Raw genomic sequence first — 18,151 nt, forward strand, 5'->3', positions numbered from 1 at the left:
CAATACTCACTAACCTAACCCTAAGATCTAAAACATAGACTCCTTTTAAAAGACCCCATCTCCCTACTCCAAAAGGGCAACAAAAAAAATAGAGCAGTTGCCCACAAAAAATGGAGCTAACGCCACCCCCCCCTAATCTGAAGAACCCAGTAGCAATTACCATAGAAAAAGTTGGAGCCGCCATGACAATTTCACAAAATAAGCTTGTTTAATCCTACTCAAAATGTTACTAGTATACATAGACCAATTCGAGTCTCCTTTCGACTTCCTCGGTCATTACATCGTCGTCTTGGTTCTCGTTTTTATTCTCTTGTGTTTAGCTCTCCTTTTCTTGCCCTTGTAGTTCTCTTCCTCTTCTGCACAGATTTCGTTCACCTCATTTCTCATCTCCTATGTCCTCATTAACCTCTGATTAGAATTCCAATGCTACCCCTGATGCTAAAACTAGTTCTTGAAGCTGTGGACTGTCTCTGTTCACGTTTGTTGCTTCTCAGACTGGTGAGGATCTTTAACATTATCTCCGTGGCTGCCAACTGCTTGTAGCAATATTTTCCTTTTCGCCGAGGTTTCGTTTCACAATTTCGGAGTTTCAGTCCAAGGATTGTTGCTTTGTTTAGCCCGATTGATTTGCAATTTTCCGCTTTGTTCATCAATAAAAGGTCCATTTCTCAATTTTCATTCTTATTTCATTTTGTTATGATAGCTTGGTGCGCGTGTTGGTTGATTTGTGATTCTACGTTGTTTGAGTAGCATCTCTTAGTTTTTATTTAAATTGTTTTAATTAATTTTTTATTTCGATTGTGATGTATTTAGTCTCGGTTCTTGAATAAATGCTTTTAATTGGGTAGATGAAAAATTGGAGTTGTTTCTTTCTTGGCAAGGAATAAGAATAGGTCATGAGTGGTGCTAAGTCAGAAGAATGCATAACTCTTAAGCCTCACAATAATCCAAAACTTATGAAAATAATTATGAACATTCGTAGCTTGATTTAGGTGCGATTAAATAAATCATCATAGCCATGTGTACAGTTCCCGTGGCATGGTCACGATATGTAAATCTCAATTCGGGTGTGCATTTCACGTGACCCGATCATAATTTCGAATAATAATAAAATAAACATGTTATAGATCATGGGTACGACTCCCGTGACGCAATTCGTAATGTGTACAAAAATGACAAGTGTACGACAATCGTGACTTGTTCTAGAAATAATTCCATAAATAAATAAAAGCGGTTATAAAAAAATACACAATAGGTTTAAAACATGCAATAAATCAAATAATTAGGCCAATTATTAATAGTTAAGTGACAGTGCTAAAACCACGGAACCCGGGAGTGCCTCACACCTTCTCTCGGGTTAACATAATTCCTTACCCGGATTTCTATGTTCGTGTACTGTAAAATAGAGTCAAATTACCTTGATTTGGGATTTAAAATAATCCAGTGACTTGGGACACCATAATTATTCCAAGTGGCAAATCAGAATAAATAAATAATCCCATTTCGATTATGCACTTTAAATTGGAAAAACTCCCTATCCCCCTTGGGAAAAAGGAGGTGTGACAGCAGTATTCCCAGTTTATGATTCTGCTGCACTAGTCACATCTGTCTAGTTCAAGCTCCACTCCAAATCTCTTGGCTTCAGTCAACTTTTCTAGTGAGTTATTGCCCGAAAGTGGTCTGTTCAGAACTTGTTTGCTTACTAAAATAGAGAACAAAGTATGGATTACAGACTCTGGAACTTCTAATCATATGACTTTTGACAAATCTATTCTTTTCAATATTCATACTCTTCCTATTCCTTTTCTTGTCTCACTTCACAATGGATATAAAGTTAAGGTTACTAATATTAGTTGTTTGACCTTGTCGCCTGATTTAATACTCCACAATGTCCTATATGTTCCCTCATTCCATTATAATCTAATTTATGTTTACAAATTAGTTGCTAGACATGATCATCTTGTTCAGTTTAGACATGCTAGCTAGACTTTTCAGGGCCCTTCACTGATGAGGCCAGTGGTACTTGGTAGACTAAAAAATGGACTTTACAAGCTCTTTCAGCTTCCTGCAATATCCTTCTGTTGTAATTCTTCCACTTTCAGTATCATACCTTGTTCCATCCCTTGTAATGTTTCTCCTGTTGAGTGTTCCAATGTTTCTAGTATTGATGCAAATATGTTTTCTGATGCGCATGTACATACTGATCATGCACTACTGAATAAAGTCAATAAAGATGATGTTGTTTGGCATTATAGACTTGGTCACTTGCCTTTTTCTAAGATGAAATGTATTCTGATTGTAATGCCAAGTTGTCTTCCAAACAATCTTTTACTTGCCTTGTTTTTCCACTGGCTAAACAAACCAGATTACTATTCCCTGATAGTTCAATACAAACTGTTGCAACATTTCAATTAATCAACATTGATACTTGGGGCCCTTACCATGCCTCAACTTATGATGGATCAAAATATTTCTTGACCATTGTTGATGAATATACTAGAGCTACTTGGACACACTTACTGGGTGCCAAGAGCAATATTTTTGACCTTTTAAAGGCTTTTATTGCTATGGTAGAAACCGATTTTCATTCTAAGGTGCAAACTATTAGGAGTGATAATGCACTGGAATTAGGGTCTAGTTTATCTGGATCTCAATTTTTCTCCGATAAAGGCACTATGCATCAATCTTCTTTTCCACACACTCCACAACAAAATGAAGTGATTGAAAGAAAACATAGGCATTTGCTTGAAACTGCTAGGGCCCCACTTTTTCAATCCCACCTACCTATTAAATTTCGGGGAGATTGTGTCTTGACTGCCACTTATTTGATCAACATGTTCCATTCTCCCTTACTAAATCACAAAAGCCCTTATGAACTCTTATATGCTAAACCTCCTAGCTATTCTCACCTTAGGGCATTTGGTTGTCTTTGCTACTCTATGTCCCTAAAACACATAAGGATAAGTTTCAGTCTAGAGCTTTGTCTTGTGTATTCTTGGGGTGCCCTTTTGCTAAGAAAGGCTATAAACTATATCACTTTGAAACTAACTCTTGCCTTGCATCTAGAGATGTTGTTTTTCATAAGCACATTTTCCCATTTCTTCAATCCTCTTCTGGTGCTCCTCGCATTTGTCCTTTTCCTTTTTCTGACTGTTCTGATGACTTTCCCCTTACCTCATCTCTTCATGTCCTACATCATCTCCCATTTGTAATGGTTCTCCCCTGCTTACTCCCGTTTCTACTTCTTCTGCTCCTATATCTCCCTCTTCATCCTCTTCTATCTTTTCAGCTTCTCCTCCTCTATCTGCTTTTGCTTCTTCCTCTCCTCCTCATCTACCTCCCTCTTCCTCTTCTCCTCCTACACTCAGAAGATCTACTAGGGTGCATACGCAGCCTTCTTACCTTCAAAGTTATGTATGCAACTCTTCATCCTTAGACTCCAGTTCTGTTTCCTCTGATTCTCCTTTTAGTCAGCAGCCTGTTCCTAAGACTTTCACTTACTCTCAGGCAACTCTTGTCCCTGAGTGGTAGGATGCCATGAGGAAAGAGTTTGAGTCTTTGGAAGCAAGTCAAACATGGGAAATTGCTGAATTTTCCCATGGTAAAAAACCTATAGGCTGCAAATGGGTGTACAAGGTTAAATATAAAGCTAATGGCACCATTGAGAGGTACAAAAATAGGTTGGTGTGTAAGGGTGATACTCAGGTTGAGGGGTTGATTTTTATGAAACTTTCTCTCCTGTTGTTAAAATGTCTACTGTTAAGACTCTTATTGTTGTAGCAATAAAAAGAAATGGCCTCTTTTTCAACTAGATGTAAATAATGCATTCTTGCATGGTGATTTGGATGAGGAAGTGTATATGAAACTTCCTCCTGGATTGTTTGTTCACTCCATTTCCGTATGTGGTACCCTCATGTACAAGTTACAAAAATAACTCTATGGGCTAAGGAAAGCTTCCAGGCAGTGATATGCCAAACATTCCCACGCCTTACAGTCTAGGGGCTATATTCACTCCTTAAATGATTATTCTTTGTTTACTAGAGGGTCTGGGGATTCTCTTATTATCTTGGTTGTTTATGTGGATGACATAGTTCTTACTAGGACTGATTTAGATGAAATTTTTGTCTTGAAAGCCTTTTTGCATGCTCAGTTCAAAATCAAAGACTTAGGCTTGTTGAATTATTTTCTTAGTATTGAGGTTTTGTACATTCCTTCTGGTGTTTTACTCCATCAACGCAAGTTCATTCATGATCTCTTGAAAGAATTTTGTTCTGATGTGTCTTCTCATGTGGTCTGCCCTCTTGAGTTACATGAAAAATTGAAGGCCAATATGGGTGATCTTTTACCCAGTCCTGAGTTGTATATGAGTTTGATTGGAAAGTTAAATTTCTTAACACATACTAGGCTAGATTTGTCCTTTTCTCTGCAAGATCTAAGTCAATTCATGCAGCATCCTTGTGTTCCTCATATGAAATCTGCCTTGCACCTCTTGAGGTGCTTGAAAGAGACTTCTGATTTTTGGTTGTTCTTCAACAACTCCTCTGATTTTTCTCTTCAAGTTTATTGTGATAATGATTGGGGTTCTTGTTCTGATTGTAGACCGTCAATGACTGGTTTTTGTATTATGCTGGGTGGCAGTTTGGTCAGCTGAAAATCCAAGAAACAACCTGTTGTCTCTCTATCCACCGCTGAGGCTGAGTATAGGTCCTTGAGAAAAGGTATGGTTGAGGATACCCAGCTCTCTAGACTTTTATCTGATTTTTTATTTACTAATATTTCTTCTATTCCTGTCTACTGTGATAACCAGGATGCCATATACATTGCAAAGAATCCTATTTTTTATAAGCGAACCAAGTATATAAAGTTGGATTGTCACTTTGTGCGCACCAAGCTGGCTGATGGCTTGATTTCTCTACTACACACTTCTAGCTCTACCCAAATGGCTGACATTCTCACCAAACCTCTACCTAGTTCAGTCAATCATCTCCATATCAGCAAGTTGGGTGTGTTACCACCCTCCAACTTGAAGGGGATGTTAGAGTTTAATATTTGTATTGATGTGGGCTAGTTAGCTTAGTTAGTGTATTTAGGCTTGGCCCACGTTTTTATTTATAGCTTTAGTGGACTAAACAGGGTTATATAAATATAGTGGCCCATATTCTATTTTGTATAGAAGAAACATTTTATTTTACAAAAAATGATGAGAAATAAAGCTCTACTGAATCTCTCTCTTTCTCTATGAAACTTCAAGCCCTAGTTACTATTTTCCTCAAAATCCATGTCGATTCTAGATTGTAATAGGGTGCAACTGTTTCCTGGTTCCTACGCGAACACAGAATGCTTTATGCGCCGAATTGCCCTTCTTTTAAGCAAAACCTTAATGATTCTTACTTTATACACCCATCCCATTCCTCTAGAGAGCTATGTAATTTGAATGATCTACTAATTTCTATCTAATAAGAACATTACATATACATTGATATAACCAGATTGTTAATGACATATATTTTTAACAAATCTTACGAATAAGAACAATATTAATTTGAATCAAATGATGTGAAAAGTCTCATAAATTTAATTCGATATTAAAGAAATTAACTGTCATTTATGAACAAAACAACAATTGTCAGTAATGTGTTCAAAATATTAGTATATGACATTGTATACGGTCAAAATTAAATGCCCCCAATTTTTAGGCTCATGGTTCCGTTCTAGGCCCGGGTCCAGGCAAGGTCGAAGTTCAAAATTGGTGGACCAGACTCGAGCTCGAAGATAGAGTGCGATGCCCGGAGATAGAAGTTCGAGGAATACCGAGGCCAAGTGTGCTCGACCTCGAATTAGTATCGTTATGGGTTTATAACAGAATGAGCTAGATTCTTGCCACATCCCCAAGATCATGGGGGTGAATCACGCAATAAGATTACACAATTCTGTACTAGGCGATCAGATAGCTGTATCAAGAATATTCCCTATTGTAAATAGAAATATTCCTTATTTGTAACATGATCTAATCACTAAGAAAAGAATATATTCTATACTTTTTGCCTACTATTTGTCAGCATTGTCCTTTTGCTCTACTGTTCTTACTTTACTTACCTTATTTTATTGCTATTAGTCTGTCTCGAGGTCACCGTCTCGAGCTCGCTACTGCTAGGTTACATTGGTTTGATTCACTAATCTCTTTCATCTTTACTTTTTATTTCTTGATTATTAATTGGTATTAAACTAAATCACATATCTTTAAATCCACAAATCAAACCTATTTGTTACTCGTATTTTCGAAGTAACAGTTTGGCGCCCACCGTGGGGCTAAAGATAATAGTGGTTATTTCTTTACTGATTCCGGTTACACACGTTTTTACTCTTTTTCTTGCCAAGATTTTTTGATTATCAGGTTGAAATATGTCTAGCTCACAAAATGCACCCATCCATGACAACGAAGGTCTTGGAGAAAACATCGACACATGGGTCGGTGTACCACCGATAAACCCAGGGGAAGTGCCAAATGTGGAACCAGTTGATTTTAGCTCTCATATCACTTTGAATGTAGATCTAGGCACGGAGCCCGAAGGAAATGTACATAGGGAAGCCCGATCCGGTGGCCAAAGAACACAAGGAATGGGGGATGGGGGAGTCAGCCTCTAACACAAGGAATGTACATATTCGAGATGCTGCAAGCTTAGCAAATCTCCATCGCTCAACTTCGGAGTCAGAATAAAACTCCAAATACAGCCGAACCAGTAAACACTTGGCATACTGAGCCAGTGCCAAAAAGGCCCGATGAAAGTGGCTCAGGGACTGACCCCACGATTTTGAGGATGCTCCAAGAGCTAACTAAGAGGATTGAGTCCAGTGAAAAGAAAATTGAAGACAATGATACAAAGATGGATACCTATAACTCCCATGTAGACCAGATACCGGGGGCACCTCCAGTTTTGAAAGGTTTAAATACAAAAACCATTCCCTTAGAGTGCGGCTCCGATGCTCATTCCCAAAATATTTTGCATGCCCGATATATCCAAATATAACGGAACAACTAACCTGGATGATCATATTACTTCATACACTCACGTAATCAAAGGAAATGATTTAAATGACGATGAGATCGAATCAGTCTTATTAAAAAAGTTTGGAGAAACACTGTCGAAAGGAGCTATGATTTGGTATCACAACTTAGCTCATAATTCTATTGACTCGTTTGCTATGTTAGTAGATGCCTTTTTGAAAGAGCACACCGGGGCCATAAAGGTGGCCACGAGAAAATCGGATGTCTTCAAAATAAAACAAAGGAACGATGAGATATTAAGGGAGTTCGTGTCAAGGTTTCATATGGAAAGAATGGAATTACCAACAGTCTCCGATGACTGGGCAGTACAAGCTTTCATGAAGGGTTTGAATGAAAAAAACTCGATCGCATCTCAGCAATTAAAATAAAATTTGATCGAATACCCAGCTGTGACATGGTCGGATGTGCACAATCGCAACCAGTCAAAAATCAAGGTTGAGGATGACCAGTTGGGAGCCCCCTCAGGTTTAGTTCATCCTAACAGATTCATAGCCAAGCCACCGAGCAACACAGATCGGGAATCAAGATTCAAAAAGAATGGTATCAGCCGTATGTTAATCAAAAGAATAATGGCTCAGGTCGGAACACTCCTCCAAATGATCAAAGAAAAGATCGAGGCCAAAGTTCTCGATGACTCACGAGTAAGAGCGGGTTCGATAAGCATACCGACCGCATTGAGGCTCCTCGATTATTAGAATACAACTTCAGTGTAGATGCGTCGGGGATTGTCTCAGCTATTGGAAGAATCAAAGACACCAAGTGGCCCAAACCTATACAGACCGATCCTTTTCAAAGGATCCTGAACTTGATGTGCAAGTATCATGGTACATATGGTCATAGAAAAGAAGATTACATGCAATTAAGGGAAGAAGTGGCTCGGTTGTTCAACAAGGGCCATATTCAAGAATACCTAAGTGATAGGGCTAAGAATCACTTCAAGGAGAGAGATGCAAGGAGAAATGAGCAAGAAGAACCTCAACATGTAATCCACATGATCATTGGCGGAGTCGATGTCCCTCAACGACCTGTGTTCAAATGCACCAAGGTGTCGATCACGTGAGAAAAACGGACTCGGAGCTATGTGCCCGAAAACATCCTATCATTCTGCGACGAAGAAGCAGAAGGCGTATCTCAGCCCCACAACGATGCCCTGGTAATCTCTATCCTTTTAAATAAATTCAAGTTAAATGTGTTTTAGTGGATCTAGGTAGCTCAGCGAATATAGTTAGATCGAGGGTCGTGGAGTAACTTTGCCTATAAGATTAGATTGTATCTGCATCGAGGGTCCTCAATTGCTTCAATATGGCGAGCGAAACAATAAAATGAGAGATTATCTTGCCAGTAAATGTTGTCGGGATCATACAAAACACCAAGTTCCATGTCATCGAAGGTGACATGAGGTACAATGTACTCCTCGGGAGATCATGGATACACAACATGAGGGCAGTGCCTTCAACTCTTCACCAGATGATGAAGTTCCCGACAGAGGAAGTAGTGAAAACAGTCTATAGAGAGCAACATGCTGCAAAAGAGATGTTTGCAATTAAGGAAGTGGCGCCGATACTGGAACCTTCAACCTCAGAGAAATCGAGCTCAAAAGATAAGCAGGCGACCAAGTAAGCAATCACCGCCTCTAGCCTCGATAGAGTCGGAGCAACAGATATGACAAGTATTCCACCATAAATCACCACACATCGTCTAAGCATCCCAGGTTCAAATCGGTGGAGCAAAAAAGGAGGCCTCAATCCGAGGTAAAGAATGCATTTGTAAAAGATGAGGTAACCAAACTTCTTAAAATAGGATTTACTCGGGAGGTAAAGTACCCCGAGTGGTTAACCAACGTAGTTGTAGTTCCTAAAAAAAAGCTTGTCCAAAAGATCTTTTCCCCTTGCCAAACATTAGTCGTATGATCGATGCCACAACTGGCCATGACTCCATTGCTACAACGTAGTGCCCTTCAGGCTAAAGAATGCAGGAGCTACATACCAACGCCTAGTTAATAAAACATTCGAAGAAGAAATAGGAAAAACAATGGAAGTCTATATTGATGATATGTAGGTCAAGTCCCTGCGCGCAGAGGACCACTTTGTTCATTTGTAGGAAACACTCAAAATTTTGAGGAAATACTACATGAAACTTAACCCAAAGAAATGTGCCTTCGGAGTTAGGCATGAAGGCCACCCCGTGTTCTCTAGTATATGGCTCCAAGGCCCTCATCCCCATCGAGGTCGGAGAACCCAGCACCAGGTTTCGACATGCCTCGGAGGAATCAAATCACGAGGCCATGAATGCTAGCTTTGAGGTATTAGATGAAAAGCGAGAGGCAACGCTTGTTCGGATGGCCGCACAGAAGCAAAGGACGGACCTTCGACACTTTGGAATTGGGACTTAGTTCTACGAATGGTCACCCTCAATACTCGAGACCCTAATAAAGGGAAACTAGGCCCGAATTTTGAAGGGCCGTACCGAGTCCTCAGAATTGTTGGTAAAGGATCTTACAAACTTAGGTGAACAACTGATTAAAACATATTATTAATCAAATGATACTACTGCTAAGGTATGACTTTATCCTTTGTCTATTTGAGATTAAAATAACTTATTACAGATATTCGATCGAAGCTATCAAAGGTACGCGATCTCGGAGACACCCCTTTTTACATGAAGCCTCAGGTGTTTAAAGCATGTGTTACACTCTTTTTTCCTTATATCGAATTTTGTCCCAAATGAGTTTTACCGGCAAGGTTTTTAATGTGGCAACAGTTATGTACTACCTAAGGAGAACTAAATAGTATCCAAGGCTTCTTTTCAATTAACCTCGAATACTGGGGGCATCACCCTTGGAGGTTATATTTTCAAGGAAAATACTTTACGCCTAAGAGGGCCTCGACAGGAAAACTTTGTAATGGGCCAAACAGCCAGATGAACTGTGAACAAATAGAATAGTCGAGCCCCAACAACAAAACATGTACGCATTACTTGAAGAAGCATTCTGTTTATATCAAAAACACTTTGTGTCTCAAAAACGTTTACTATTATACGAACTCTACACTTATAATCCTACGGGAAACGGCTCAAGAGACAAAGCATAAAAGTACCCCAAATACTCGAGGACTGTCATCGACAGTCAATACATTTGAGTCACCAAAAACTCGGATTCATAAGACCTTCAAGAGGCATCCCCTCAAAACAAAGGCCAAGGCCAATATACTCGGGGACTAACTTTTCAAACATGCTCAAAAAGTTATCGGGAAACAAGTCCAAGTGACATACCTGAAGGCTACGACCATATTAAAAGACTACGGTCATGTAAAAAGGATGCAGCCTAAATAATGCGGCTCGGAGACGTCCAACTTCTGCTATAAATCAAAGGCCTTCAAACACTTTGTAAAAACCGGTTAAATCAGGATATCCTCGGCAAAAGCAAAAATTTAAAGGGCTTCAATAAAATCAGCACTCGAATAATCTAAAGGCTTCAGTAGACATGAGCTTTCAAAAAAACCTCAAGAGGTATTCGATTACGTTTATACAAACTAATTAGTAATAAGGTTACGATATGTCAAACCTTCGAAAAACCCAAACGGGTACAAAAAACACTTCCTTAGGCATACAAAAAAATTTACTAAGACTTTTAGCCGAAAAAAGGGAAAAATTATAGCCATTTTAGAGGCCGAAACGACCCAACTTAAAGAGACTAAAGTCCGATATGTAAGATTTTAAGGGCAAACTTAAAGAGCCTAATGCCGATGTATAAGAGCCTAAATGGCCAACTTCGAAAGGCTTAAGAGCCAAAAACATAAAGTTCGAGACTCCGCTCTCACTCGACTCGGACTCAAGAGTCACAATACCTTGAGCTCACATCAAATTGATTAAAACTTAGCTGGAGGATTATTATATATATCGATAAAGACCCAAGGGTTTATTATTTCCCGAGTCCGAACCAATTCTCGAGCCAACCATTCAAGTTATGCAATCAATGTATTCTATAAAAAAAGACAAAATGAAATCCAATACAAAATGAAATCCAACGCAAGTCAAAAAGTTCCTTTTGTATTTCCAAAAGATGATTACAAAAGATATCTGCACAAGGGATACTTGCACAAAAAATGTGAATAAGGAAACCTAAATCTACTTCGGTGCTATATCCTCGGCAGCTGCACCTTTAGGAGCAGTATCTTCGGGGTCCTCACCCTCGGGGACTCCATCCTCATCTTCTCCACTCTCGGAGCCACTGGCTGAATCGTCCTCATCGGAGAGCAAAGCAACAGCCTCTTCTTCCAAGGCCTTCACCTTTTCTATATTGGCTGAGAGATCGAAGCCGTGAGCATGTACCTCCTCGAGGGTTTCCCTCCGGGACTGTCGCCTAGCATGGTCGGGTGCACATGATAACTTAACTTCAGCTGTAATGGAGATCTCCTTGGACCGGGCATTTGTTGCTTCAGCGTCATCCCGATACGAGGACATAATTGCCTCAGGATTAGATTTGGCCTTAGCCAGCTCAACAGAAAATTTAGCCTTGAGCACCTCAATTTTGCGGCCTCGAGCCAGGCCCTTCTCCTTCACGCTTTGGAACTGATGTTCGAGTGAAGCCAGCTGCTCCTAAAGGTCTTCTTTCTCAGAAACAAGATTGTCCATGCCTTTCCTCCAGCCTAGGGTTTCGGCCTCCTTCATCTTGAGCTCCTCTCGAAGTTGCTCCACTATTTTGCCCTTTCGTTGAAACTATAAAATAAAATTGTTAGAAGGCCGAACTGGTTGGTCCATGACAAAATTTCAGAGGGAATATTAACCCTTCGGTAACCTCGGTTCGTTGTTTACAAGCCTTTGCCAATTCAGCTCGAAGATCGCTGATTTCGTTCCCCTTCTTAACATAGAGGGTTTTAAGACTGCCCATTTCTTCCGGGATCTTCTTAAGCTCAGCCTCACATCGAGTAAGATCAGCTCGAGACTAGGAAAATGTCCTTTTATGCAGCACCACAACCTTCATAAAAAAAGGGGAAAGTTAGATTCAGAACAACAAAAGCAAAACGCAAGCATAATTCTAAAGGACAGAAAACTCACTTGTTTGAAGAGTCGACGAGCCTCATCAAAGATGAAAAAAGAATCTGTGTCGGGGCCATCTTCAAACCCTGCAAGGCATTCATGAAAGATGTCATGCCCTTCGTGGCTCTCCCCCACTTCAGAAGATCTCTTATTCTGAGCATCTCGGATTTGCCCCTCGGAGAACTCGGGACCAGGCGGTGAGTCATCCATATTGATTACCCCAAGTGATCTACTCAGGGCATTCCCTTTTATTTGAAGAGGTTCGGGATCGGGTCCCTCGGCCTCGTCCTCCAAATGGCCTCCTAGGCAAGGTGCCTTTTTTCTGCCCGATGGCTCAGGAACTTTGTTTGAACTCCCCTCGGAGATTTCTCCAGCTCTGGAATAAACCACATCAACCATCACCGGCTCGACAGACTTCGAAGAACAATCACTTCCTCTTTTACGATTTACCAAGGGGCAGTCATCATCTTCTTCTTCCTCGCGTTGGGTCGTTTCCGGAGATAATGTCACTGTATCGACCTTGGACTTTTGAGTTGCGCTTTTCTTAGGCTTCGAGGGATTAGCAGGTGACTCCATTTTCTTCTCTTTTCTTTATATGGCTTCGGGGTCTCTTCTTCACCAGCCGGGGCCGGCCGCATAGCAACGGCATCTCCGAGACCTGCACAAAAGTCAAAGTAAGTATTCCACTAAAGAAGTACAAGTAAACAAACAAGAGAACTCACCATGATTTTTGGCCTCCCATAGGCCTTTGGCCAAATATCGCCAGCAACGCTCCGAACAAGAGGAAGTGGAAGCCAGTTTTCGGACCCAGCCTTCAAGGTTCGGGACCCCACCAGGAAACCAAGCGGTAGCTGCGCCATCGGAAAGGGGTTAGACCAAGGGAAAAGATAAAGCCGAGAAAAATAAGAGAAAACAGGGTATAAACGTACTATTTACTTACGCTTCATGTTCCACTCCTCGGGGAACGGCATCCAATCAGCAGGAATCAGGTCGGAGGTCCTAACTCGGACAAACCAGCTCATCCACCCTCGATCTTTGTCCTCATCTATACTAGAGAAGAGATATTTCAAGGATTAGCGTTGATGTTCTATCAAGCCACCGCGATAAAGTCAAGGAAGGTACAGTCTGATCAGATGGTCGAGGGTGAAAGGCATCCCTTTTACCTAACTCGAAAGGAACATGATCAAATGAACGATTCGCCAGAATGAAGGGTATATCTGCCAAGCGTCACTCGGTATTATTGGCAAAAGTCAAGAAGAATAGGATCTATGGGACCCTGAGCTGGAATTACAAGGACCAGCGTGAACAGGAAGGTATACACGCTTAAGTACCCCGCTTTATATGTAGTGATATCTTCCTCGGGGAAAGAGATCACTACTTCTTTGTTCTCCCACTTGTAGTCCTCCTTAACTTGCATGAGCTCATCCTTGGTAATCAAATTGACATATCGAGACATGAGCTCACATCATCTTGGTGTCGATACAGGTTTCTCGATCTTGAAATCGGATGTTATTTCACATGGCGGAGGAATGCACTCCTCAAAACGAGGGGGCACTACCGGTGAAGATGAATAAGCTTTTTCTTTTTGGGGAACTGAATTAGAGGTCTTAGCCATTATAATGCGGAGATTCAAGAAGATGGAGAATGTTGATAATGAAGTAAGAGCTAATAGAAGAGAAGGGAGAATTCAGAGAAATTGAAAGAGCTAATGAGACTTTGAGAACAATATAAGAATAAAGTTTGCAATATTGTGAAGTTTATCTATTATAGAGGTCATTTAAGAGTACTGAGGAAGCCAAAAAGCCGACCGTCAGTCACCTCCAATTAATTCATTTCTTACCGACCTATTTTGAGTTCGAGAAAAATGTTCACTCGACTACTAATCTCAAGGGCTACCCGAGTTTGAGAAAATTACCCGGGGACTATAAAAAGGCTAAGGGCTAACTTTATCTCGAGTTCGAGCAAGTACTCACTCGACTACTAAGCTCAAGGGCTACTCGAGTTTATGAAAATCCTCACTCGATGATTATCTACGAAGCCTATGGGCTAACTTTTTTTCAAATTCGAGACCTTGCTCTCACTCAACTCGGACTCAGGAGTCCCAATGTCCCGAACTTGCATCAAATCAATTTAAGCTTAGCTCGAGGATTAGCAAAAACCTTAAGGAATATTATTTTGATCGATTAAAAACCTAAGGGTTTATTATGTCCTGAGTCCAGTATTCGGACTAATCATGAAAGTTATACAATCAAATTTTTCACAAATAAAGACAGAATGGAATTCAACACGAGCCAAAAATGAGACAAAGAAGTCCTTTTATATTTCCAACAGATGATTACAAAATATATTTATAACATCCACGAAGGGTCCTTACACAGAACAAAAAAGCAAAAAACAAAAGCCATGAACCTAATCTACTTTTAGGACCACGACCTCGAGAGTGGCGTCTTCACGAACCACCTTCCCAGGAACTCAATTTTGATCTTTGGAAATGTTTGAAGAAATTTAGGGCAGAAAACCCTCGATGAATACTTCCAACAGCGGGGATCGAGAATTCTGTGGAAGTTTTGGGCCGTAATCCGTTAGAAAAGAACGACAAAAGAAAAAACCAGAAAGGAAGCCAAGAGGATGTCGCTTCACCTTCTATCACAAGAAAAACCAAAAAAACATTGCAAGGTGCGCGAACAACGATCCAGGAATATTTATCCTTGGGACATCGTATCGGTGTAGGATGCAAAATTTAGTAGATAATAGTGCCACTTCACTCCATGGAAAGCAAAAGGAATGAAGTGCCACACCAGGTTGAAGTTAAGAGAGATGAGTGATAGGGTAAAGTTCGCATATCTTCTGATGTGGGAAGGATTCTGCGCCTTTCCCTCGTTGTTTCGAATCAAGGCTTTCAAAAGGGGAGCCTTGACGTAACTGGTAAAGTTGCTATCAGATGAGCACATTGCTAGCGTAACTGGTAAAGTTGCTATCAGATGAGCACATTGCTGGCGTAACTGGTAAAGTTGCTATCAGATGAGCACAGTGTTATCAGATGAGCGCAGTTGCTATTAGAAAAAGAGATAAAGAAGGGAAATAATCAAAGTAAATGAAGAGAAAAGGAGCATAGTTCTTTGTTCAACAGAGTGGCCTCATATTTATAGAAAGGCGACGACGGTTCGGCGGCGCTATTGGCCGACCAGTGCTGGCGCGCATTTGATGTTTTGGGGAAGCATGCAGACATGACGTCATCATAGGAGGCTCGGGAATATTGAGGTTCAAATCGTTTCATATCATCTAATTCTAAGAAACGCGAGGACTATCTTTATACGGTCAAAATTATATGCCCCCGATATATAGGCTCAAGGTTTCGTCCTAGGCCTGGGTCCGGGCGAGGTCAAAGTTCAAAATCGGTGGACCAAACTCGAGCTCGAAGATAGAGTGCGATGCCCGGAGATAGGAGTTGTCTGAATCATCAACTTTAGTACTACAACTTAGTTTTGGTTTTCTACTGGCAGAGCACAACGCACCGTTGTTTTGTTTTACTGATGTTGATCTTGAATCTTGAGTTTTCACGATCCTCTTCAATTTGCGAGTACTCTGATCATCAAACCTATCAAAGCTCTGCGTTGTCCGAACTCCTGTTGCAAGATTTGAATTCTGTTCGGAAAGCATCGATTTCTTGTCGCAACAACTGATCACGTCTTTAGTGTATTTTCTTTTTCTACTATTCAAAAGGGAATGGGTAATGGGCATATTCTGCCTTCTCATAGCCATGGGCATTGGCATAGTACTACTGCAAAGTTTTACCGGTGGAGTGTAGGGAAAAGGCAATGGAAATTAATATAATTTGTGAATCGAAACCCTAAACATATGCTAAACAACTAGAGATGAAGTATTATATAGAGTTGTTGGCCTTTTCCGAATACATTTAGGAAACCAAAATAGTATAGCCTTTTTTGTTACACGTGGAGGAGCGGTTAAACTTGAAGTTTTTAGGACTAAGGTTATACGTCATTTGTTTCCTAATTTTGTTTTCCCAGGTAATTCCACGCGCCAAGCCGATTGACTAACATCATTACAGTATAATTTTTTCTTCTTTGTATCAAAACGATAATAATCACCAAAATAAACTGGTTAGCCTACAATCTTTAGTTAAGAATAAGAATGTAATTAAGTAAATAGAGACTAATCTCTTGGGAGAAAAGAAAACAGTTAGTTGATTTTAGTAAAGGAAATTTTATATAGGAGTAATATTTTTAGATCAAATGCTGAAAATAAAAAATTCACGCCCAATGGCCATAGAACTTTATTAGCTAAAGCATTAAATTTATCGTATAAATATAGATATCAAGTCCAAGAAAATCCATTTTCATCGAAAATAATAAATTTATAATGCTAGGTTCGAAATTGTGAAAAATCTCTTATTCCAAATTTCCAATGCAAAAGTTAAAAGAAAGGGGGCAAAATACAAATCGACCGATTGACAGAAACCAATTGTATTTGCTAGCAAAAAAGACATTAAGGAAACATGAAGCACATAACAAAAGAAGAATATATTAAGATACGGTATAAAGTGGATGATTTCTTTTTCTAATCATTATTAAAGGATGTCTTTAGGGAGTTACTTAAATTGATTAGCAGAGTGCTAGTTGTAGCATAATTTTAGCAATTGAAAGAGCCTTTTTTATAGATCATAATTTTAAGCCGTGGAATCATCCACTGATGCATTAGGATAGGCTGCCTTTATCACACCTCCTTGGGGTGTGCTGAGTTTAATATTTGTACTAATGTGGGCTAGTTAGTGTAGTTAGTGTATTTGGGCTTGACCCACGTTTTTATTTATAGCTTTAGTGGACTGAATTGGGTCATATAAATATAGTGACCCACATTCTATTTTACAGAAGAAACATTTTATTTTACAAAAAAAGATAAGAAATAAAGCTCTATTCGTTCTCTCTCTCTTTCTCTATGAAACTTCAAGCCCTCGTTAGTATTTTTCCTCAAAATCCATGTCGATTGCAGATTGTAACATGGTATCAGAGCTGGATTATAGTAGAGCTCGTCCTTGCCTATCGTCCGATGTTACCCATGTAACTTCTCGTCGGAGTGTTGTTTGAGTTCTCTCATCAAAGGCATTTTCTGATTTCTAGGGTTTCAGCGTTTGATTCTTCAAATTTTTCATTTGTTTCGTTGTTGTCTGGGCTTATCCGTCTGGTTCCTACAAGCGATTGGGACAGTACAGACTTTTCAGTTGGACTCTCATCGGATTCTAGGTTTTTGGCTTCCGCTTGCTATTTCCTTCATTTTTTTCTCATTCAAGGCCGTGTCTTTTCAGTTGCGAAAGAGTTGGTAACTTCATTTTCATATCTATTCATTTTTTTCACTTGCATGTCAAGCTAGTTGATATCTTTTGAGTAAAAATGATGATTGGTAATGTTACTCCTATTGCAAACAAAAGTATTTTTGAGTCTTCGTCCGTTCCAATTAACTCCTCTGCTCGTCACACTGCTTTTCATCCTAATGATTTTACTCATCATTGTCACCCTCTATATGTACATCCTTCAGATATATTAGGGGCCTCTTTAGTCTCTATTCCTTTTTATGGTACTTGTTATAGTAGTTTGGATAAGGAATATACTAGTTGCCTTATCTGTGCGCAATAAGCTAGACTTTATAAATGGGACTACTGAGAAGCCTCTTGTTGGTTCTCCACTTGCGAGACAGTGGCAACGTTATAATGACTTGGTGGTATCCTGGCTAACCAATTCTCTCACTAAGGAAATCTCTCATAGTGTTGAATACTCATAACTTGCCAAAGATATCTGGAATGAACTAGAAGAGAGATATGAAAAAGCTGATGGTGCTAGGATTTTTGAATTAAAGAAATAACTAGCACATATTCCCAAGGGTCCTTAGATATTGCCTCCTAGTTTAATAAAATCAAACAACTAGGGATGAAATAGCCTCTATTTATGTCAATCATCTGAGTGTTTGTACTTGTGAAGGAAATAAAAAGACTGAAGAGGAGCAAAAGGTGTATCAATTCTTGATGAGACTCAA

The 18,151-nt window shown here is 39.8% G+C and overlaps 1 protein-coding gene across 1 annotated transcript; it reads left to right on the plus strand.

Annotated features, from left to right (window-relative positions):
- Window positions 1-3,537: 3,537 nt before the first annotated feature.
- Window positions 3,538-4,651, plus strand: LOC138887059 (uncharacterized mitochondrial protein AtMg00810-like). Its single transcript, XM_070168771.1, has 3 exons — window positions 3,538-3,668; window positions 3,781-3,915; window positions 4,042-4,651. The coding sequence occupies exons 1-3, from the start codon at window positions 3,538-3,540 to the stop codon at window positions 4,649-4,651; spliced, it is 876 nt and encodes a 291-aa protein (XP_070024872.1).
- Window positions 4,652-18,151: the final 13,500 nt, after the last annotated feature.

Source organism: Nicotiana sylvestris, chromosome 3, assembly GCF_000393655.2.
Source record: "Nicotiana sylvestris chromosome 3, ASM39365v2, whole genome shotgun sequence".
Classification (NCBI taxonomy): Eukaryota; Viridiplantae; Streptophyta; class Magnoliopsida; order Solanales; family Solanaceae; genus Nicotiana; species Nicotiana sylvestris.